The sequence below is a fragment of the Acanthopagrus latus genome, chromosome 16 (assembly GCF_904848185.1).
Source record: "Acanthopagrus latus isolate v.2019 chromosome 16, fAcaLat1.1, whole genome shotgun sequence".
NCBI classification, from domain to species: domain Eukaryota; kingdom Metazoa; phylum Chordata; class Actinopteri; order Spariformes; family Sparidae; genus Acanthopagrus; species Acanthopagrus latus.
In genome coordinates, this window is record NC_051054.1 from 16,386,685 (window position 1) to 16,409,763 (window position 23,079).

Consider the following 23,079-nt stretch of genomic DNA (forward strand, 5'->3'; position numbering starts at 1 on the left):
TCGAAACAATTCTGGCAATCAACCCCCTACAGCGCCTGTATAATCCTCCTTTGTTATTATATTCTTGCAGTTTTCCCAATTCCATGTATTTCCTCAAATCTGTAGCCCAAATACCTACTTAAATGTTGAATTCGGAGATAATTCAATGCCTGATGCTGATGGATTATTGCTTCCACAGGCTTTTATCAACTTTCAGCAGGATCTTTCCCGTGACGACAGAAGGTTATTTAAGCCCCAACTGCCCTCACAGCCCATTTGAAAGGATGTTCTGTTAGCAGTTAAAAGTTTCCGCAAACCACAGAGGTTGACAAGGTTCACGTGTGTGCCAAACGTGGCCTATCACGCTCACATTATGTGCTCACTAGCCACCTGTCACAGCTGGAGATGGTGGGGTGGGTGGTGGCGTCATCACAAGCCAATAAGGCTGTCAAACGAGTGACCAGGGATTGAGTCACACCACTAGATAGATATTTTTTAGGACACCTGGAGACATTTCCGTCCATTTTTGTGCCGACTAAAACCGGCTATTTTTACACAGGAAGTCGAACCATCTCCGTCCCTGAGCGTGGCGACCAAAACAGGTATTTTAAGCCAAACCACGATGCTTCCTGAACCCTAACCAAGCCGTTAGTGCGCCTAAACCTAGAGAGAGGATAAACTTAGCGTTGTGAATAAAGGACACATAGAAAACTCAACCTAAATAAATGAGAAGTTGCAAAATAAATATAATAACTTTCCCTTCTGTGGTGAATGCACTTGGCTATCATTTATTCAGGTGATCTGTCCGGCTTTCACCACTGTCACTTGGGCCAACAAAGCTTTTTGATATTTCTCCAGGTTTGGCTCCATCCACATAATGACATCAGTTCCAGTCTATGGTGAATGTGTTGTGGCAGAACCAGACGAGTGTCATCGTGCTAGAGCACACTGATTTTAAGTGATCAGGCACAAAAAAGGTGATTTAATCTGTCATCACTGAAGCAGGGCCGACAAGAAATGTGTCTTCGTCTTTGGTCATAGAACTACCAGTAATCAGTCCCCTCTTACCTTGCTGAGGTTTCTGGCACAGACTTTGATTCACTCAAACAGAGCCTCTGAGGGTCAGACAGAGTGTGCTTTGAAGGTTTTTCTCACACAGAAATGAAAAATAAAGGGAGAGACTGCATGAAATTATTTGAAAATGAGAACGTACAGTACAACCAGGTCTTCTGTAGGATAAAGCCTTTGATGGGAACTTCCTCGCTGAGCTCAAACCTTGACTGGTAAATGCACTCAATACGCACGGCTCATGAAGCGGGGCAAAGGCAGATGAAAAGCCTGGGATATTTGTTAAAATGATAAATAGAAAAGATTGTGAATTTCAGGGCTGTAATTACTGTCTTCACTTTCTGCTGCGAACGAAAAAGGACCGGGTCCCTTTGAAGGAGGAACAACAGTGGATTTGCTCTCATGTTATGCACCTTAAAAAAAAAAAAAAAAAAAAGACTGTGGAAAAGATGGCACGCATGATGCAGTAATCAGCTTTCTCAAGCACTGTAACGGTACACTTTGAAAGCACAATAACAGGGAGGCAAATAAGACGACAAGCAATATTTTGAAAAGTTTCACTTACGAGTTCATTACTGAAAAAAACAACTTAACATAAACTACTGAACAAAGACATCTTTTTAACAACCTTGGTGAACAACAACAAATGGCAGGTGGAAATATGATGTGAGGCGCAACAGAAGGTGAGGCAGGAAGATGACAGAGGCAAGTATCAAGACGTCCATCACACAAGAAACTGCAGCACTGAAAAGGAAATTCACGTCTGACCTGTTGCAACCCCTTCAGTGTATCACGGCTGTATTGTAATTGGCTCCGCACACATAAATAGCAGGGAAGGAAGTTAATCTTAATTTTAATGTTTATGATAACACAACCGAGCAGATACCTTGAGGGAAAAATCTGTCTCTGAATGGTCGCTCAGTTCCAAACATTACGAGGAATAAAGCTACTCTTTATTTGGTGCGATGACTCTATAATCTAATTTCATCCTAATCTAACGGATTTGTTAATGCTGTAATCACAATGACTCCACTTGTACTGCTCCATAACATAGTTTCTTGTGTCTATTTTCCTGTGACATTGTCTCCGGCTCGTCTCATCGTGTAATCCTCTTACGAGCGTCTTCGTCCGCCGCCGAGTCACAGAAAAAAACAAAAGGCCCCCGTTTCCTCGCTATTTATTGGGACGCATCCCAGAAGAACGCACAGAACACTTTCTTACAGTCGAAGTCACTGATATAAACACCTGAAAAGGGATTTTTAATGAGTACAGGGTTCGGCTATCAAGTGTTTGACACTGATGTAGTGGTGGGGCATGAGCACTGCTAGAGGGAGCGTAGCAAAGCAAGCAGGTAAATAACAAGTATGTTGGGGCTCAAAACATAAAAGATACTAAGGTGAGACAGGTGCACTATTAAAATGTAATCTTAAAACACAAACACATGCCTAATAATAAGAAGATGCGCACTGAATTGAGTCCATCCCACCAGATCTTGTTTTTTTTTTTGTTTTTGTTTTTTTTTTAGGATTTGAAGCTTCTTTGAATATGTGATATTTCTGTACATTTTCTACTACATGAGAAGCTGACAGAATTATATCACAACACACTGGGAGATTAATTTACTGAATGCCAATACATGTTCATAGATGTTTTGCTCTCACAGTGGTAATATAGAAAATCTCAGTGGGTACCAGGGGGATCCCAACTGGAGGACACTAAGACCAGTGGACTGCACAAATGTCGACTGAGACTGTTCAAGAACAAAAACTGACAGATGATACCATCAAAAAATATATACTACATATGTTTTCTTTATGATTTCAAGGCACACAGTGACACTGAGAATTGTTAAGGTGGACAGGGATATAAAAGTTAAAAAAACAAAACAAAACAAAACAAAAAGAGCATGAGATGAAACAAAAGAAAAAAAAAAATCTTTAAGTTGCATGTGCTGTACCTCTGCGAGTCCAGCAGGTCCCTGGGTCTGATGATGGCCTTGACCAGGGCGTCAGGTCGCACCGACTTCTGAGGCGACGTCTTGGGGCTCGAATCCGACTCTCCGCTCTCCTCGTCCCCCATGGCTTTGACGTAGCTGCTGCTCCGCATCCGACGACAAGGGATCTCGTCATCCTTTCCATCGCCGGGGTAACCCCCCCAGTCATCCTGGGGCACCTGTGTGACATGGGGAGGATAAACAGTCAAATGAATAAATAGTAAAACATACTGACATGAAAATATGACTACTGTTATCCTGTCCTCTTTGCTTCAGTTACTTTTGGCCAAGGTTTTTGTTTTTACTGCAATATCATGTAAGTAGCCATCGAGTGTGTATTTAAGACTGAACAAGTCATTTGAAAACACTGAAAAGTCAGTGTCTCACTGCGTCTTCAACTGACAATAAAGGAAAGCCTTTAGGAAAGGAAGGAAAGCTGCAGACTGTCACCGAGACAACTGGCTATAAGAGCTAAAAAGCCTAAAAGATCTAGGAGGATGTGTAGAGTTGGATAATCATTCTTTGTGATAAGTGACACCTTTCCATGTGTTTTCTCATCCACTTTGATGTAAACATTTGATGTAAACTTTGAATAATACTGTGTGCCATAGATTTATTTCATTGCAAGACTGAATCATCAAAAGCATTACGTTCCAACCAAGTCCTTGAATATTTCATAAAAGTACTTGTAATATATCTTTACTTCTAGAGGACCATGTAAATCTAAATGATGCATTAAAAAAAAAACATAAAAAGGGACTGTTATAACATTTCCCAGTGATGAAGCAATGCGCCACTTGATAGGCGCTTGAATCGAACCCCCTACCTCACGCACAGTTAGTTCCATCAATTGAGTTACACAAGACCATTTTCATGATGACTCGACGCACATTAAAACCTTCACACAGCTTCCACAGCTGCTTGGTGTTTCAGCGTTTCTGTGGGTTGGCCAGTTTACAAAACTGCTGAAAAAACCTTGACTGAAACGCTGCTTTAATCTTGGCTGGCCCGCTATCATAATTACTGGCAAAAGAAAGCTTGAAAACATACAATGGCAGCCGTCTGCGTGTGGAAGCCTGCCATCAAAACAAAACAGGGTGGGTTTTTTTGCATGTAAAAAAAAAAAAAAGTCTTCCACTTCCACCAGATAATTGAGTATCCAGACGTCAGCATCGCCATTATCCCATTCAGAGTGAGAAAAGGGCCTCGGAGTCGCTCTTGATGCCTGTCTGCACTACATATAGAGCGAATATGTCACACCCTGAATGCGGAGCAAGTGGGAAGACGAAAGGAGCATCTCGCAGGCAGGTTAATGCACTTTGACATTCGTCTTTTATGCCGGATTGTGTTACGAGAATCTCTTTCAAGCAGAGTTACTGGTATAATAGCTGTAATAATACAACTTTTGTGAGCCGCAAAATTAATTTCTCAATTGTCGTGAACTGAAAACAGCCTTTATGAAGGTATTTGCCATTAAACAACACGCAGAAATGTAATTAGATGATCCTGATGGTTTCTGTACTTTATTAAAATCTGCCAGGCTAACTTCACCCACTCATGTTATGAACCGATGATGAGTTTTCCCGCAAGCTCATTACACACAACACCGATCGTTCATCTCCTTCGTCTGACTCACGGCGCTCTCCCGTTTTCTCGCTTTCGTTAAAATGGCACAACAGAGTTCAATTACTGTGACAGCAACAGTCGCGGCTGAGTCAGGGTCCCATCCTCTCCCCCCAAACAAACGCCGAGGACACAACGCAGCAGCGCAGGGACCCTCAGCGAGCGCAAGCCTCTCTCGTCTCTCTATTCCCCCGTTCTCCTTATTAGATTTATCTCGTCGCACTCTGCTGACTGCGTGCGATGGTCAGGAGCTTTAGCTGGACACGCATTTCCATGGTCAATGATCTGCACTCATAAAATATGACACTGTCAGTAATCATTAAATCCCGCGTGGAAGTTGAAGGCTTCTCTGATGCCGAATCCATCCGTCACTTTAACATCCTGCCAGCCGGATCGGCCTCGGCGCGGTGCCAATCTGCCCCGGCTCTGGATTTCATTAAGTTAAATCTGACTTGGGTCCATATTTCTGTGCCTTTGCAGCGACACCGGGCCAGAACCACACATGGGAAAGGACTTTAATGATGAAACACAGCATAACTATGTGATTATACTGATAACACTTTTCTTTCTTTCTTTTTTTTTTTTTCTAAACTTTCTTCTGCCAACCAGTGACTAACTCACTGCTCACAGGTTCATAATAAACTGGGTGGCAGCTGACTGGTTGCAGCAAATGTCAGGAAGAGATAGGCTGCATCTAAATGTCGCTAATGCGTCAAATGACATGACATGACTCTAATCATTTTTTGATGCAAATGTCATCCATTTGAAAATAACAATTGAAATGCAATTATTGTTCCTGAAGCAATAAAAACAGAAATGGTTTTTGGTGAGCTATTATTTCATGTTTTATTTTGCAGTTACTTTTTACTTCCTTCTCGCCTGTGTTCCCACGGTTCTGTTTCCCTCCTGTGCCCCCTGTGCCCCCCCACATCTCACATCAGCCTTATTAGCCCTGCCCTGTTCCCAGTGTTTCTCCACCTGCACCTCGCTCCCCCGTTAGTTTAGATGTACTGAAGCCTGTGTTGTTCCCTCATATGTTGCATCATGTGTTTTCGTCCATGCGTCTTCTGTGCTCCCTGCGTTCCTTATTTGATCCTCTTGGTTTTCTGGTTTGTCCTTTGTTTTTGTACTACGTGGGTATTTTCCTGTGCCTTTTTATTGCCTCCCCTTATGTTACTTGGATTTTGCATATCAGCGCCGAAGCCCGTTTTTTTCCCCCTTCCTTTACTTGCCTGCCCGTTTGTTTTTCTTGCATTTGGGTCCATATCTGCATAAACCTGACAAAACCTCCAATTCTGGTATATGAGAGTGCATGAAAAGCTAGAATTTCCCAGCAGAAACTGTTCGCAATTGCAAACTATACAGACGTGTCGCTTCTATGGGACACAGAAATCCATCAGCAGCCCTGCAGGTATCCGTTCGTTTACATCCTGAAAGAAAACGACATCCCTGTGACACTAATTCCCTTAACCTCTGGCACCTACGCACGCCCACCCGCGATTATGGCTCTAACAAGTGTCACATCACATCAAAACGTCTCGAATAATTGAACAATTATGGCTTTATTCCAGCCCACTCTTTGTTAATCACAGGGCATGCTGGGTCAAGGCAGCCTCCGACTCGTACGTTTCATCTGTGTTGTGGCGTTAGCATGATTGATGGGATTATGGTGCGTCCGCTACGACTGTGAAGCTCGGGCGGGAAATTTCACTGTGAGGAGGTGGTGTTACATCATGAGAAAAAGGTAATGGCAGATTAAGACAAAAAAGAAAGCACAGAAAGATGCTCCTCCGCAAAGGACTCGCACACACACAAAAAAACCAAACAAACCCATGCAGGATAGGACGCAGACATGCCGCATTTAAGAATGCATAAGCTTACCCTCCATCCTAACACATACGCAGACATTCACACACACACACCGATAAAAGTCATTCATCTCCCCTCAAAAGACAGGCACGCACCAGCTACCAAATGGAGTCGACGGGTTAATTAAGTCTTGGAGGGGTTTGATATTTTTAGACGTCTAATTAATGAACGGAACGCCGGAGGACAGGCGCAAGCTGTGGCGAGATTTGTTTAATTTGGGTTCGCTGATAAACTGGATAGATTGTGGGGTGTCTCCCCTGTGAAGATAAAGAAACAGGCTGGGCAGCGGCGCGCCCGTATCGACTGCTGCGAAAAAACACACGCGCCTTCCCAGCATGCTTAGTGGAGCTGAAATGTGGACGCTCGTTCGACACGGACATGCACCTTAAGCTAAAGCGCTCGCGGAGGGAAGATGCGGGATTCCGGCGAGCACGCATCAACGAGCCCACCGCCGTGTGCACAGCGGTGGAAGAAGGGCTCCGATCCTTCACTTGAGTTAGTGTATCGACCAAGCAATGTAAAAACGTTCCACCACAAGTAAAAGTCCTGCAGAGAAAGTTCTACTTAAGTAAAACTACATCAACACAAGCAACATATTAGTGTTGGACTTGGAGCTAGTTGGATCTACTTCATCTAAATGTTTAAATAAAGGAACACCAGACATAGTTGAGATGAGAGAAGAGGGGAAAGAAGAAAAAACACGTTGTAATGCACAAATCCGTTTTCCTTTCTTTGGATTTGTTCTCGAATCTTAAAAGCGGGTTAGACAGTGTAATGGCTGCAGAATAAGGGAGCCACTGAGTATAGATTGGTTCTCTATAAGTCTTGCTTTTTTCTATGCGAATCACAAATTACAGCACAAAAGGAAACGCAAATATCGTTGCGCAACCGAAACAGAAAGGGGCATTGTTTTTCCACGGTCATTGTCCACAAATGACAGTGAAACAACTATAATAACTGTGGAAATTCTACTCTGGGAAAAAGAAAAAAAAAGAAGAATCATGCCGAGTGAAAAACAAGAGCTTTAAGAGCACAAGCTTTAACTCACTCCGGTTTTGAGTCTGTTGCACATGAAGATACTGTATGTGTTTTCACTTATCACCAGGACCCTGGAGAGTTCAAAACCATGTCGATTTAGGGACAGTAACCAGGCTGGTTTTGCAACAGCTGCACCAATAGTAATTCCACAGAGAATCTGAAAAGTTCTCTGTTTTCTCTTTAATTCAATGAAATCAAGTTAGCGATCTAAAGGGAGATTGCACCCACGTAAATGTAAATGTACTTGGTCACTTTCTGCCACCAATCATTCAGGGAGGGTTTGATGATTCTGTTGCTCCTAAATAAAGTGTTCTGCTCAGCGGCACATTTTATGGCACAGCCCTTTGAGATTATGAGCCAAGGTTAGTGTGAAACTTCACAGCTCAAGTGTGAAGATTCATATTTAAAGTTTTCACGATGACAGAAGTTCGTCTTGCCTCGAACACTCGGGGAAAAGGTATTTACATATTGTATATATGACCTGGGGTTTTTCTAGGTGGGTACTCCTTACACGCCGGTGCTGCTTTGGTACTTTAAATGTGCCAATAAATAACATAGGTGACATGTCTCACATGAATCTCATTGAGGGATTGGCATTGGCATATTAGCTGTGTGTGCCTGCCTTGGCTTTCAGCGTTTTGATCTTTGACACTGTGGGAGCCCACAGGGAGTGTGAAATACACAGTATGTGTGTGTGTGTGTGTGTGTGTGTGTGTGTGTGTGTGTGTGTGTGTGTGTGTGTGGGTTAGTAAGGCTGGCCAGGCCTCGGCCGACGCTCCTGCAGAACAGCAGTGCATTTCATTGATTAACTCTGCAGCTCTATCTATACGCAGGACCTCTTCCACTAAGAAATATAAGTCGCTGCCATTATGTTAAGAAATGGAGCGAGCTAGGCAGTGAGACAGAGAGAGAGAGAGAGAGAGAGAGAGAGAGAGAGAGAGAGAGAGAGAGAGAGAGAGAAAGAGAGAGAGAGAGAGAGAAAGAAAGAGAGAGGATGGAAAGGATATAGCACAGAGAGACGGCTGAGACAGAGAGAGAGAGGACAGAAAGGATATAGAGCAGGGGGATGGAAGTGAGAGTTAGCGAGCTCTTAAAGGTTCAATCAGTGGTAATCCCACCCACCAGCCTGCAGACCCTCATTTCCTCTCACAAGATTGCATGGGTATGCTGTGTGTGTTGGAGCAGGTGCTGTTTTCTTTTCTTTTTTTTTTCCCTCCCTGTCTCCTCTTCCCACCTTGCAGGGGAGAACGCAAATGTTCTTACTCGTCCAGATTCAACACCCACCTGCACGCCCACTAACGACTCTTCTCCTCCCGTCTTCCTCTATTCATGCTTAAACGCCCCCACACGAGGCATTGTGTTTTTTTCGTCTCGTCTCCATCTTGTTTATTTACTGACACTTCGTGCGATCAGACGTTTGCGCAGAAGGGTAAACAGACACACGGCGATGAAAGGAAAAGGAAAAGCAGTCATGCATGGGAAGGTGTGAAGGATCTGATGATGTGAGCCAGTGTCCAACTTATGTTTTGATTCTGATAGTGTTTCTCACAGCAAAAGCTGATGCTTTTTCTGAGACTAACTCTGAGTCCAAGTATCCAAAACATCTAGTCTCAGTGTCCAACAGCTAACAACAGGATTAACACCCCATTTGCACCTGGCATTAACTTGAGACGTACATCCGGACAGGCTATCTGGATAATGAGAAATGAATTTAGTGCAAGGTGTAACACACTGTGACTGGAATGTGATCGGATATGGCCAACCACATCAAAAGATAGTCCGGCTCGCGCTGTGTTCAGATCCAAGGCCGGCAAAGATGCAATCCATGCGACATACTGGGATCTGTACAAAACATGACAATGATACAAGTATTTGTTTTTAGCTCACATAAATTGAGAGAGCGATCAAGTGAGAAGGCCGAAAGTGAAAAGCCTCCAAAAGCACCAAAAGGATGCATTATTCAACAAACTGTGTGAAAAAGGAGAGCGATAAGGGCAGGAAATTAATGAGAAATGGGAACTGTGCACATTGCATTCATTATAAGGCGTATATTTATCTAGTAAAAGAGTAGTCTACTTGTCAACGCCACAACACACTGCGAAAAAACTGGCACAATACTTCATACAGAGAAAGTAATGACTTGATTTGTAACATTCGCTGCATTTACGAGAGGAGACAAATAATGAAGTAAACAGAAGAAGCAAGAATTTTTTAATTTTTTAAGGGAGTCTGGGTCTAGTTTGACACCACGTCCCATCAGTTAAGCAAGTTTTGCTCCGGAGGACAGAGATCCGTTCACAATGAGGATATAGAGAATGCACTGAAAATACCAGATGTGGATAATGTATCTGGATATAAACCCATTCCAGGTGTACATAGAGTGCAAGAGTCTACCTACATAACTGCTCTTTGAACATATACTGTACTTACAGAAGGAAAGCCATTCGTCAAGCTCAGTGCTCAATAGCTCCACATAACGATGCTAGCATGCTCATATCTAACCATAACCCTTACTCTGAAACCCTAAATTCTTTTACTTTACTTACTTTCACTACTGTCTTTTTTCTTTTGTCTATTATGATCTTTTTCGATATGACCTCCTATAATTTCCGGCTGCTTCCTAAGGAACTTGAAATTAACACCTGTGCCTGTGCTTGAATAGGCTCCCAGGAGCCTGATTAGCCTTGTGTGCCCATTATAACCCATGTTCACTATTGTGATAATATCCTAACATTAGCACAGCAGACTCCTTAGAAGAGGACCGTCTCCCTCTGGGTACTTTTAAGGTAACAAAAAAAAAAAAAATCTCAGTTTCAGGTGATTTTATATGGTTATGACTGCATAATACTGGACAATCAAACAGACCTCAAAGTTTGAAACAAACACTACAAAAAAGGGAGAGGACAAGACAAGCGATTCAGTCTGAACATTTCAAGGTATTCATCTCAGCTGGGGTGGTTCAGGCCAAGAAAAGAAAACTTCAAGGAAGAGCTAAACAGCAGACAAAAGGAAACATTTTCCGAAATATCTAAAAAGAGCATGTGGTTCTCTCATGTCCTCACTTACCACACCAGCTTTCACCCATCCACGCGTTACAAATACGTCCGACTTCTGCCCTACACCTTCACACCTCATCATTATGTTTCAGTGGTTCAATAATGCACTTTTCGCAATGGAGCGCTGTGGGCGGTCTCCCCTTTTGTTGCCGACTTCGAGCCAAGTGCTCACGCCTGTACATTTTTAATTCCACTCCATGTTTATTGGCTGGGGACAGATCAAACAGTGCTCACTAACCAGCACACAGGGAGACACATGTTATAAATGCATGTGTTAAAGTGCAGTGCATAGAATTTATGGAGGTTCGGGAGGATCTACTGGCAGAAATGGAATATAATATTTAGGACTATGTTTAAAGTAGCGTATAATCACCTGAAATTAAGAATCACTGTGTTTTTCATTACCTTAGAATGAGCTGTGTATATCTACAGAGGGAGCAGCTGTGTTTGAGACATGATAAGAAGCTCAGGACTTCAGGAGGATTGGGTATTGAGAGTGTTGAGATGAAATAAGCACCCACTACATTAAAGACACCTTTGGGCAGACTTACATTGGAAGTATTACAACCGCAACTGATGGTAGGAGACCCCCCAGGGACGATCCAGTGGGAACAGATTTCTACACGTACCTAGGGATACTTACTGTATTCCCCCATGGAGTAGCTGGAGGGAAAGGTCAGTCGGGCTATAATATTTGGAAATATTCCTATAGTGAAATCCACATCGGCTGCTGCCCCAAGATGTGTGGTGTTAGCAGAAGAGTTTAATGCCACCAATGTCGACGCATTCCATCTCCAACTGCATTTCTCCCCTCGGGGGCCGGAAAGAATTTTACAAAAGCTGACAGATACACAGCCAATGATTTACTAGAACATAACTGGCTACTTTCACATCCAGAAAACAAGGAACATTTGGTTCTGTCTGGGCGCCTGGTAACAAATATCTGTCTTTAAACTTGCCAGAGTTTTGACTTTCTTCACCAACTGCTGCAGCTTCGTCCGTGCTGGGAAGATTTCATACAGTTGGTTTATCAGAGACTTTTTGGGGGGGAAATCTTCGCCTACAGGAGAGCTGTTTAAACTTAACCACACTGTCTATTGCTCAGAGACGGAAGAGAGTTCATCAGAAAGTAGAAAGGTCAAGGTCAATATATTCATGCTCAGAGTTCCCTCTTTTCTTTAACACCTGAAGGGTTTTTAAACTCAAGACCATTGGATCTCTTCCACAAGTACTTTTGGCCATGCTGAGTCAATCCATGGCACGTTGATTTGTTAGATTTTGTAGCTGCCACTTGAATCTCTGCGGTTTGAAGTTTAGCCTCTCCCCTGAGTCTGTCTACTTTCAGGTATCTGCTGTATTTGCTGGTTTTGTCATGTTCACTTTCAGCTGTTTTGTGAGTCCTGTTAAGTTCTGGTGCTTCAAAATACAGTTTTTGAGTTATCAAATAATGGAAGAACTTTAAGTTATTTAGGAAATGAACCTTGCCTGCAATTTTGTTAGCAATTATTCTTCCATGATATTAAGAGGATTTACAGCCGCTCTGCTGACCACCTTTAGTTGAAGACAAACCCTCATCCCTGCCTCGTTGGGCTGACGTGCCGAGTCAAACCGAGCCAACCCAAGCCAGCGCATGTGTAGGGAAAAGCCCCACATGAGACACTACAGTTTTTTCTGGGCTGCACCAAATGGCATGACCTTCTAAAACTTTAATACATTATTGTCACCCAAATGCTACTAAAGAATCAAATGTCAGCCTCACACCCTCCAAAAATTACCAGCTACCTCCGTTGGCCATTATTATTGATTTGGCCTGCGATAGCAGTAGCACGTACAAAAAGGATATGGAAGAAAATGTGCTTAACAATTGACAATTAAATGGTTACAGACCGACAACTTCCTTGTAGAATCCAAGGAAAGTTGAGGTTTGAGGTAGTTAAACAGGAATATGAGCAGATGCTCGCCGACATGGTGCTAAACACAAAGCAATGCTGTCACCTAAGGCAACAGTGATGAGTAACATTTAGCTACAAACTGCTGTCTGATCCCCGAGTTCCTGGGACGAATCCTTATTAAGTTGTGGTTGGTGGCCTGATCTGATTATCTGGGAACATCTTCATGAAAAAGTTAGGGAACCCCTGTGTGTGTGTCTGTAGGTGCTGTTACTGTAACTTACAGTCACAGTGCCAGTTTTGTTTCTGCTGCTTTGCACTCTCCTTTTGTAATTTAATCAGCAGCCTTTCTGCGTCTCAAGCTCCACCTTTGGCAAGCCAACATGGCAATTAATTGGCTTATTAAATCCCTCTGCAATGCCCTATCAGCAAAACTATCAAAGACTAATCCTCCCTTTGTACTCCAGTACTGTATGCAGGGAGAGAACAGAGTAGCGTCTGCCGGAGCCACTGCCTTAATCAGGGCTGAGAGTTGTCAGTAAGACGAAGTTATTGTGCTGTGAAGTTGGGCACAGGGAAGGTGGAGGAGGCATAGGTTACAGCTGTTACTGCAGTCCAGGTGTATTTACATATTTAATTTGGAGAGTGTGTGTCTGAGAGAGAGAGAGACGGCGCCCCAAACACCTACTGTGTGTGCACAAAATGCGTCCAGGTGAGCCTGTCACCAACAGAGACGGATGTTGTGCCACCATCACCTCCTTTCATTAATATTAAACTCACAGTCAAACTCATGAAAACACACTGTGTATGTGTGCGTGTGTGGCTTGGGGGGGCTAATTGGGGCTAATTTGTGAAATGACTTAGCCAGAGACAAAGAGCGATGGCTAACGCCACGTCTGATTCCCAAACATCTGTCATTTCAGGGAAAGAGCAGCCAATAGTAATCTGTCTCTGTCTTACCCGATGTCCGGTTAATCGATCTCTCATACATGCACATGAGCTCATCCACTCTAAAGAGTCACACACACACCTGCTAAATGCACACAGATTAGCATTTGATTAGGTCAGCGGGGCAAGTCCTGCATATCTTTCCCTTTGCCATCTCATATTTGCACAACACTTCAGAAGTTTTCTCATTCCGACTGTCGACGACGAAGGACGCAAACAAGGTGACTAGCACACCATCAAACCATCTGTTGTGCCATAAACAGAAAAAATAGCCCACGCATCATAACACACTCTCACTCATAGACAGGACAGACAGTCAGCGCACACACACACACACACACACACACACACACACACACTCTCCCAGGAAACAGTTTATGTTGTAACAGTACAGACAGTTGTGGGTAATCCCAGTTCAGCAGCAGGAAGTGAAAACCCCTCAACGTGACCCCTTGGTGTGAGTATCATCCCTGACTATTGGCTCCATCTCTTTGCCTGACTGCTCCTGGTGATGGAGCAACAGCGTTGGCCACGGGGAGCAAAAGCAGCCATCTCTTTTGTTGTTTCCTCCCCTCTGCTGCCTTGAGTATCTCGATGCATCCACAGAGGCACAGACCGCGGTGGTATGCATCTTCAACTTTCTCTCCTCTCTCTCCTTCAAAGCATCTTCCAGCTCTAGGAGAGGGCATTGATTCCCCCCCGGGGAGGGAAGATGTGTCACCCCGCGCGGATTGGATTGATAACTCCGGGCTAAATATAGCCCTGCGGCAAGAAGGAGGAGGGGAGGATATTTTTAGAAGTGTTTATGGTGCCACGACTCGGACACTACCTCAGCTGAATGACCAAACAGAAGAGAGGAAGGGGTCGTGGTCGGGCACACTAAACACTGCGACTCTCTCATTGAGAGATTACTGCACTTACTGGGATTGTGAAACATTTGAGTGGATGAGTGCACTGTCTGTCCAGTTCAGACTGATCATCAGTTATATTTAAAAATACGCTAGTCAAAATTAGTCCTCCGAAACATTTTCTGTTGACGTAAGCTTAGACTGAGTGGTTTCTTTGGCTCCGCTGGCTGATTTGAGTAATGTACTGGCTTTCCATTCACAGCAGGCCCTAATCCGGCAACACACTCTCTGCTAAGAGCACAGAGTTTTTTAAGTCTTCTCTCCCAATGTGCTGAAGTGCTCACTTTATTTCACCCTGAGGCCGTACTTACATGATGCTATCAGATATCACATTGTTGTATATGGAGCAGCATCTTTACAGAATCTATTTTTCCCTGATTTTGCAATTCAGGATTTATAAGCATGCCTTCTTTTCATTTTTCTCTTCCATATAGCCCTCAGCGTGCATATAAAACTCGTGAGACACTTCTGTGTAAAGTGCTGACTCATTTTGAATTGATCACAGCGATGCTACTGGGCGTCCCGCTGAGCCAATCATAGGCCTGGGCTAAATGCTAACCTTTTCCCAGGTCTGAAAGCTATGCAGAACACAGTAAAAATCAACATTCATCGCTGGTCTTTTATTCTCATATTGCCATCTCTTCCCCTCAGGCACAGATCATTTATGGAGTTAATTGATTTGTCCTGCTGTGCCTGTCCCCTCTGCTGCCGCCGCATGCTGAGCCATCGGACATGTGCACATTGTAATATCCAGGGCACCGACCAACAAAACACTGTCTTTTAGATCAATCAGAGATCCAGCTGAGATGTGCAACTTCTCATCTTCAGAAATTGAGAGCTTTGTGTTGTACAATACAGGTCTCAGTTTTGGAACTGATGTTTTCTGTCTGCGCTGCGAAGGTTACCTCAAGTACTTCTCCACAACTGTAGTGACTGAGCGACTAAATATGTGTTTTCATCATCACTTCAATTGCTTGTCACTATCATGTGGCTTCACCCAAACCACAATCTCCTTTTTTTAACATAACGTCCCAAATACCTGTCATCTGATATTCATAGACTTAAATGGGCACAATTTAGCTTTCTTTCAACCTATATTCTTGAACTGCAGGACCTCTAGATGGGCAATTGGCTCCGTTTTCACCCCCCCAAACTAAAAATAAATGCCTTTTTTTATCCCAATGTTTTCACACCAACCAAGGTCCCAGAGAAATTGGCCTATAGCCCGAGCCTGGCCTTAATTTTTACAAATGGTTATTCCTTTTATCAAGAGCTCTGACTAGAATGATCTAAAATTTCTACAAATTTCTGTTGATGAGGGTGTACCTGACACCATTATCTAGCCCACATAGCGTGTGGAATGATGGCACTTGGGCGGTCAGCTCCTGTTTGCCAGATCTAAGGCACAGGCAGACCATACCATGGCCACGTGTCAGTCAGAACTGACATGGTTTGGCAAATAGCACCTGACCGCCCAAGTGCAATCATTCCATATGTGGGCCGGATGAACGTGTCTGGTTAACAATTTTGCTCTCCGGGAAAGTAATGTACATGCAGGTTTTAATGAGACATTAGTCGCTATAGAATTTGACTGGAAAAATTGTGTACCCATGGGTACCGCTGCTCGAGACACAACCTTATTGACACATAGTAGTCACTCGATAGCACTATGCCAGTGCTGGATAAAGGTCTGGTTATACTCATTATCATTCTGCTCTATGAGAAAGGATGCCCTGGCTTGTGTGCATTTCTTTAAATGGATCACAATTGCCTTGGTGCCAGAAAACCCAGGACGCAGTGATGGTGTCCTTGCAAAACAGTGGTGGGGTAACTGGAGAAAACAAAAGACAAGGTAACAACTGCTAGCATGTCTACATTCAAACCATTAGTGACCAGGCTAGGGTGAGACTGATTCAACATCGTCAGCTAGCCCAGAGGCTGCTTTTTCACATAGAGAAGGGGATTTTGAAAATGTTTTTACATAGATAGCAGAGGGGACAAGAATGTCGCCCATTTGCTGGTTTATACCGTCAAGCTGCATCACAGTCTACAGTACAATATAAGACAAACTCACCTGTAGATAGTGACAGGGCCTAAGGTTGGGCTTGAGGTCGGTGGGCGTCATGGGCTTCTCCAGGTTGAGTGAGGACTTCCTGTAGGCCTCCTTGGCTTGGCTGACAGTTAGCGTTGACCAGGAGCTCCTCTTCATGAACTTTCCCTCAGGTGCCATGCTTATGCTCTCACAGGCTGAGCACTTAACATCGTTATTACTCTTGGAGGTCTTTAGCGACAGGTCTCCAGCCAGGTGGCCGTGCATTGCCTCAGGGTAGCAGTGGCTGATGTGGTCCACAGGATGCCGCGACATGACGCTGGGTGTTCTGTATGTGCTGTCACTATCCAGGTTGTCATCTGAACTCCACCATCCTCCTGAGCGCTGCTTGCCGCTTCCGTCGGATTTCCGTTCTTTGCTCTTGCTGCGTTTGCTGTGTTTGTGGTGGCCCTGGTGGTGGTGATGGTGGTGGTGTGAGCCGTCCCGGTGCGAGTCACTTTTGGTACCGTTCATCTTGGAGGAACCTTCTAGAGAGTGCGACTTTGTGAAGAGCTTCTGTACCGAGTGGACTAAGTGGCGTATTCGCCCGGGGCTTTCATTGCGCTGCTCTGTAGTCGTGGTTGTGGTGGAGGTGCGTTGGTATTGCAGCGTGTGGAAGCCATCACGGTGCAATGGCATCTGCTTCTCAAATTGGTCCAGGAGATTTGCTGGGATTCGGTTCATTTTGCCGCTGCCACCATGCGAGGATGAGCCACCATCGTCTCGGGATTCCCTGCAACCAGGAGTGTTGCCACTGCTGTCCCGTGAAGCGCTTCCGTAGTGCATGCGGGGGAAAGTGCTACTAGAGATGGAGTGGTCAGTGGCCGACATGGACACCGGCATCACCATGCACTCAGAGTGGATGGAGCTCCGCGGGGAACAGCGATGGTGACTCTCAAGGGGGCAGCTCTCAGTGGGGCTGAGGAGGTAGGAGGGGGGCCGTGAGTTGCCATGGTGGAGGTGATGGTCCAGGGAATGGTCGCATTCAGCGAGGCCGCAGGTGTGGGCTGAGGTGGGGGAGGTGAGCTGGAGCTGGGCAGGGCGGCCGCCAGAGAGACCCTTCATGTTCCTGGGTGGAGGGGAGTAGCTTTCCTCATCGAAGTACTGCGAGGGCGACCATGAATACTGCTGGTCTGAAAGAGAGAGAGAATGTTGCATCAAAAAACGTTTTCGCAGAACAAGAAATGGTTTTCAGATGTCACGATGAGGGGTAAAAAGCCTTGCACCAAATAACATGCCGACCACAAACAGATTTCTCACTTCCCACATCCATTCAAACAACAAAGGACGCAAAAAACTCAAAGGGTACCACATCTGATATGTGAAAGTGAAATCAACAGATTGCCCGGACAAAATATCAGTCTCTCTTTTCAGGTCTGTGATGGCAGGCTGCTAAGAGAGACGAGGAAAAAAGGGGGAATGAAAGAAAGAGAAAGGCAGGCGACAGGTAGGAGCCCCCACTGCCATTTATCCGATGCAAAGTGAAATAATAGCCTATCACTCCGTGGTGCTGGTATCATTCGTCAAAGCCCAGAGGAGAGTGCTGTGAGGCGTACGGCCAGATAGGCGTCCTTGGGAGACGATCACCAAAATGCACCCTCCCTCCATTTCTTTCTGTTGGCCATGTAGTCTTAGATTAAAACCCAATTCTGTGTGATCGGTCACCAAGGGCAGACGTCCCAGCACTCTACTCCAATGTATTTAACTTAATCAGAGGGGGATAGGTTGACTTTATCTTTATGCCTCACCACCGTCTGCGGTCACTATAATTACCATGTTTTCCCTTTGAATCATGTCAGGACGGTGGAGGTTAACATTCCACATGGAACAACAAGATTGCTATATTTTATGGATTACACATAAATAATAAACTTGATCCTCTGCCTTAATGTGGCTTTATTCCTTAGACAGTGACAGTATGGAATTCGATCCCCAAAACAATCTGAAGGCCATCAAATAAATGCTTTTTATGGTTTCTGAGGTTTTTATCTAGCTAATGATGTATTCTCTTTCACAAAAAAGGGCAACATTTGAGAATCTTAAAGATCATAAGCACTTCCAATTATCTGTATAGTCATGAATTGACAATCCTTTTTGCTTCCCCTCTGTTTTTCCTCTTTTGGTCCTGAAAAGCTGCATATGGTAGCCAAAAATCTCATCCAGGTCATATTTCAAACCTATCTGTGCACTGTCCTGTGAAGTTGGAAACACACACACACACACACACACACACACACAAACAAACAAACAAACAAAGAACAACAATGTCTAAGCTCACTTGCCTGCCAACAATACGCCCTGCAAACCCATACACTTTCTCTCCCATTGTTACCCCATAAAATGAAGGAGAGTTTTTACGTGGTACTGTGGTAGAAGACAGAGGAGGAGGGACTTTTTGGGCAAATAGTAGCACTTTTTAAGTACATCGTGTGTGAACAAACCAACACATTCTGAGAACCAGTGTCACTACTTTGCACATGGTATGATTGTATGTAATAAATATTCTTCTTCTTCATACTACAATGATTCTCCTTTTTGTTTTGAAATTACATGGAAGCCATTTGCCTATATTTTTACCAATGAGTACCAAACATCTGTCTTTTTCAGAAATTCTATTTGCACTGAACAACTCCACCGTTGTTTTGCATCATAAAATAGTTTCTCCCATCATTGCATCATAGCACACTGTGGAAACAACAGATATTTTTTTTAAAGGGATCAAAATCAATGTGGTTATATTGTGTCACAGTCTACACTGTTGCTTTCAATCCTTCTGTACCTACCCAGCAACTATTCAGTTTATACATTTTAAAGTCATTTTTATGACATCTCAAAAAGATTCATTGGATGCTTTTACATTCTAATAAAACTGTATCAGCTACACTTTAGTATACAAGTAACACACCACACAGTGTACTCTCTGGAACTCCTCTGGGTCCTGTCGCTATCCCCACAACATGTTTGTCACTGGACACATTGAGGATTTTCCTCTTGATTATTTTGTCAATATCACTGAGAACCCTCTTCGAGATCGTAAGAATGACTCACTCTGCTGTGAGTGAATTGTGGGCTAAGGGGCGGATGTTTCCTTTTCGTCTTTCACTGGATGAAACTCATTGCATTCAAACTTAATTTTAATGAGGTCTAAGATCTCAAGCCCAGAGGTGCAGCCTCGCCATTCTGTTAATGTCATCCTCCATCTGTCGCAGAGAAAACAAATTCTCCTTGTTTACCAGTATTACGTGAGCATGTCTAGGTGGCAGCCTGATTTTAAAATTAATTCAGGCTACTCAAGGCATGCACGAAAGGATAAAAAAAAGGGTGAGACACTTTCCCTCAGGAGGAACGATTTTTTTAACAGAGATAATCAAAAATATTGCTTCAGAATACAAATCAACAAGCTAAATTGGGTGAAGCTGCTCAGTCTGAATCAGTCTGGTTCACTGCCTGCTTGTATTTTCAGCAGAAGGATGACGGTGCATTATTGATTGATGTGATGCTACATTTCTGTCTGAAGTTATGTCACTGCCTTTACTCCAAGGCCTTTCTCTGACGGCTGACTATTCCTTGAGGTATCTCAGTGAGCTGCACTGAATAAATTATCTACCGGCAGAGTGACGGCATTTCCTGGGATTATACGACAGATGACAGACTCATCCGCCCTCCATCTCTTTTCACCTCGTCCTCTGCTGATACAGAACTTAAAGTTTTGCTAAAGCAGAAGTATGATTCAAAAAGTCCTGCAAAACGCTTTGAAGGTTGTTTAATATTAACGCAAGGCGGATTGAGGGGAAGCTGCTCTCTCGGTGAGTGTGCATCCTTCTGGCAAGTGCTCTGCAAACAGGGAGACAAGTATCTGTGACAGGGAGAGGGCTTGTTGTTTTTACACTGATACCAGCACCTGCCATCACATTATCAGCTTCCTGGCAAGGGTGCCAACTGTTCAGATGGACTGCTAGGATTGAGGGTGATTTCAGAAACTGAATGGCAATTAAATTTCAGCACAGCACACAGCAGGAAGACAGGAAGAAGATTTTCTTTTTGACTGTCAGGCAATCATGCCGTAAAACATTAATGGGGAGATGATAAGGAAAGAATGGGAACACTGAGTGTTTCTAAAAAGAGAAAAAGACAGTGACGCTTCTTTAAAGCGCTGACCAATAAATCGCAATTAATCGTCATTGCCATGTGAACATATGTAATAAAATACTTAGCAGAAGGCTGCCTTAAAGATATAATCATTTTAAACACACACACACACACACACACACACACACACACACACACACACACACACACACATATATATATATATATATATATATATATATATATATATATATATATATATATATATATATATATATAGCAGTTTCACTCACATAGAACTCCACAGAGCTTATATCCAGGCGTTAAATACTAATCCTGCATGAAATGAAATGGTGCGTTGAAGTGCACCTTGTAAACTAAAAATGTATAGTCGATTGGCCTCAGAGGTTGTTTGAAATTAGAACATTTCTGTTTTTCCCTTATTTCCTTTGTTGAAATACCTATATCTGCATTACTTTCTTGTACATTCATTCCACAATTTTTAATAATCAGATGTTAAAATCATAGCAATATCCCCTTAATTTTGTACATAGGCAGAATCTAAAGCAATGTTATATAGACATTGGCATTTTTTTTCCTACCCTTTCACTGAAGTTCGGGTGGCTGTGACAGAGACACCCTTGATTCTATTAAAAGATGCTGGACCATCGAGATGATCTTGAAGCGGTTATTTTGAGGTTAAAAAAAAATTCCATAATGTCCCTTTAAAGTCATAGCGTCATTGCAATGCTTATTGATGTTATCACATTGCAGATTTTCTTCTTTATGTGAAGGCTGACCCAATTCAGTCGACACACAACAAAAGTCCCTTCATGGTAACCGGAAAGGCTCGACACTTGGGACGTTCTGTAATCATCCCCTCATGTCCGACTAAACGCCTTGAACAATATCCAGCTCTATAATGTTGTCAAAGCCCTCTGAGCTCGACGGTGATAAACACGCCTCGAGTCTGACACAAGGTGTGGAGGGAAGAGGAGCACAGTCAGAGGAAGAGGCTCATTTATTAAGGGCTTCTGTTTTGTGAGTAAAGGTCGTTTTGCTCCTCTTAACACATTAGCATTTAAATAGCATTATATCTGCGCTGAGTATCAGTGACAGCTCCCACTCTTCCCTCTGGCTCAGACCCTAACTGGAGTTGAAAACAAAGTTAAAAGATAATAAAGCGCTGGACCAGACTGAGAGATCAAAGGCGTGCGACCTTCAGACTTGGCAGCGGTTAGCATGGCGGCTAGCCGCGGCGCTATTTAAGAGAGGATTAAGATAAAGGCGACGGCGAAGACGAGCCCCAGTGTTTGAGGCGACGCGCGAGAGACTCTTGATGAGAGTCTTTAATGTTTTGTGTCATCTCAAAGTTGTTTGGCATCAAAGAGCCCAAGCTGCTTCACTGCTTTCATTTGGCTACTTAACCATCCATCTGGTCTGCTGCTAAAGGTCCAGTGTGTAGGATTTAGGGGCACAAATGGAATATAATTGAAATACAATCATTTCAGTGTTTTCATTAGTGTACAATCACCCAAAACTAAGAATTGTTGTGTTTTTGTTACATCCAAAGAAGCACTTTATATTTACAGAGGGAGCAGGTCCTCTTCCAAACACTACCTCGCATTTTGGAACATTTTTAGCAGCTTCCTTAGGGAAAGGTCAAACAAGGAGTGTTCTATAAGTTGCATCTGCAACCTCACCGCTAGATACAACTAAATCCAACCACTGCAGGGAATTGACTAGTTTTTTAAACTGGTACACAGTCACGACCCTTTAAGAGTTCTTTATCCAAGCACTTTCACACAGTGTACCAATTACTCATATGCAGTCGTTAAAGTAGCAGTAGTGTTCATTAAAAGTATTGTTTATTTATAGGAAATCATGATTTTTCATTTTTTTCTTCTTTTCCCACAGTGTTTCATATATGTTCCTGTGCATGTTAAAGGTCCCAAAAGTTAAAAAATGCCAAAGTCTGAACCGACGGGAGCCTCTCTCTCCCACAGAAAACACTTCTCCTGAAACACCTCTTCAGTAATTTCCTGACTTTGTGACAGCCAACTGCTTGTGCACAACTCATGCATCGTTTGACACAAAATTATTACTTTAGCAAAGTTTCTTTGGTGTTGTTGTTAGCGGTGCTGAGTCAAGCACTTGTGAGCTGACCAATCAGAGCAGACTGGGTTTCAGAAGAGCGGCCTTAAAGAGACAGGAGCTAAAACTGAGTGTTTCAGACAGAGGGGGAACTCAGTGCTGCAGCGTTTTTGAGCATTAAATCATGTAACCCATGTCCCTTTAACATCCCACATGTTTTTACCTTCAATCAGAAATTCTATATACAACAAACATCAAAGACAGTAAAGACATCTTTTGTGTGGCACTGTAGCAGCAGAAACAAAACTAGGTTAGCAAGTGTTTCCAAAAATGGTCCTGTCAAGCTATTCCAGCAGCATCTCTTCCAACTGGCCAGGGGAGAGACAGTCACACCCCTTATTTTCTGGGCAAAACAAATCGATACAGCAGCTTTCTT

At 43.5% G+C, this 23,079-nt stretch overlaps 1 protein-coding gene across 4 annotated transcripts in view; it reads right to left on the reverse strand.

Moving 5' to 3' along the window:
• Positions 1 to 23,079, reverse strand: part of dlgap2a (discs, large (Drosophila) homolog-associated protein 2a) — a 174,405-nt gene that overhangs the window by 36,670 nt on the left and 114,656 nt on the right. For all 4 annotated transcript variants that reach the window (XM_037071440.1, XM_037071444.1, XM_037071443.1 and 1 more), the window contains 2 exons: positions 16,446 to 17,593; positions 3,005 to 3,219 (listed from right to left, as the gene is read on the reverse strand). In XM_037071440.1, coding sequence (XP_036927335.1) covers positions 3,005 to 3,219; positions 16,446 to 17,593 — 1,363 coding nt within the window. The remainder of the gene's footprint in view (positions 1 to 3,004; positions 3,220 to 16,445; positions 17,594 to 23,079) is intronic.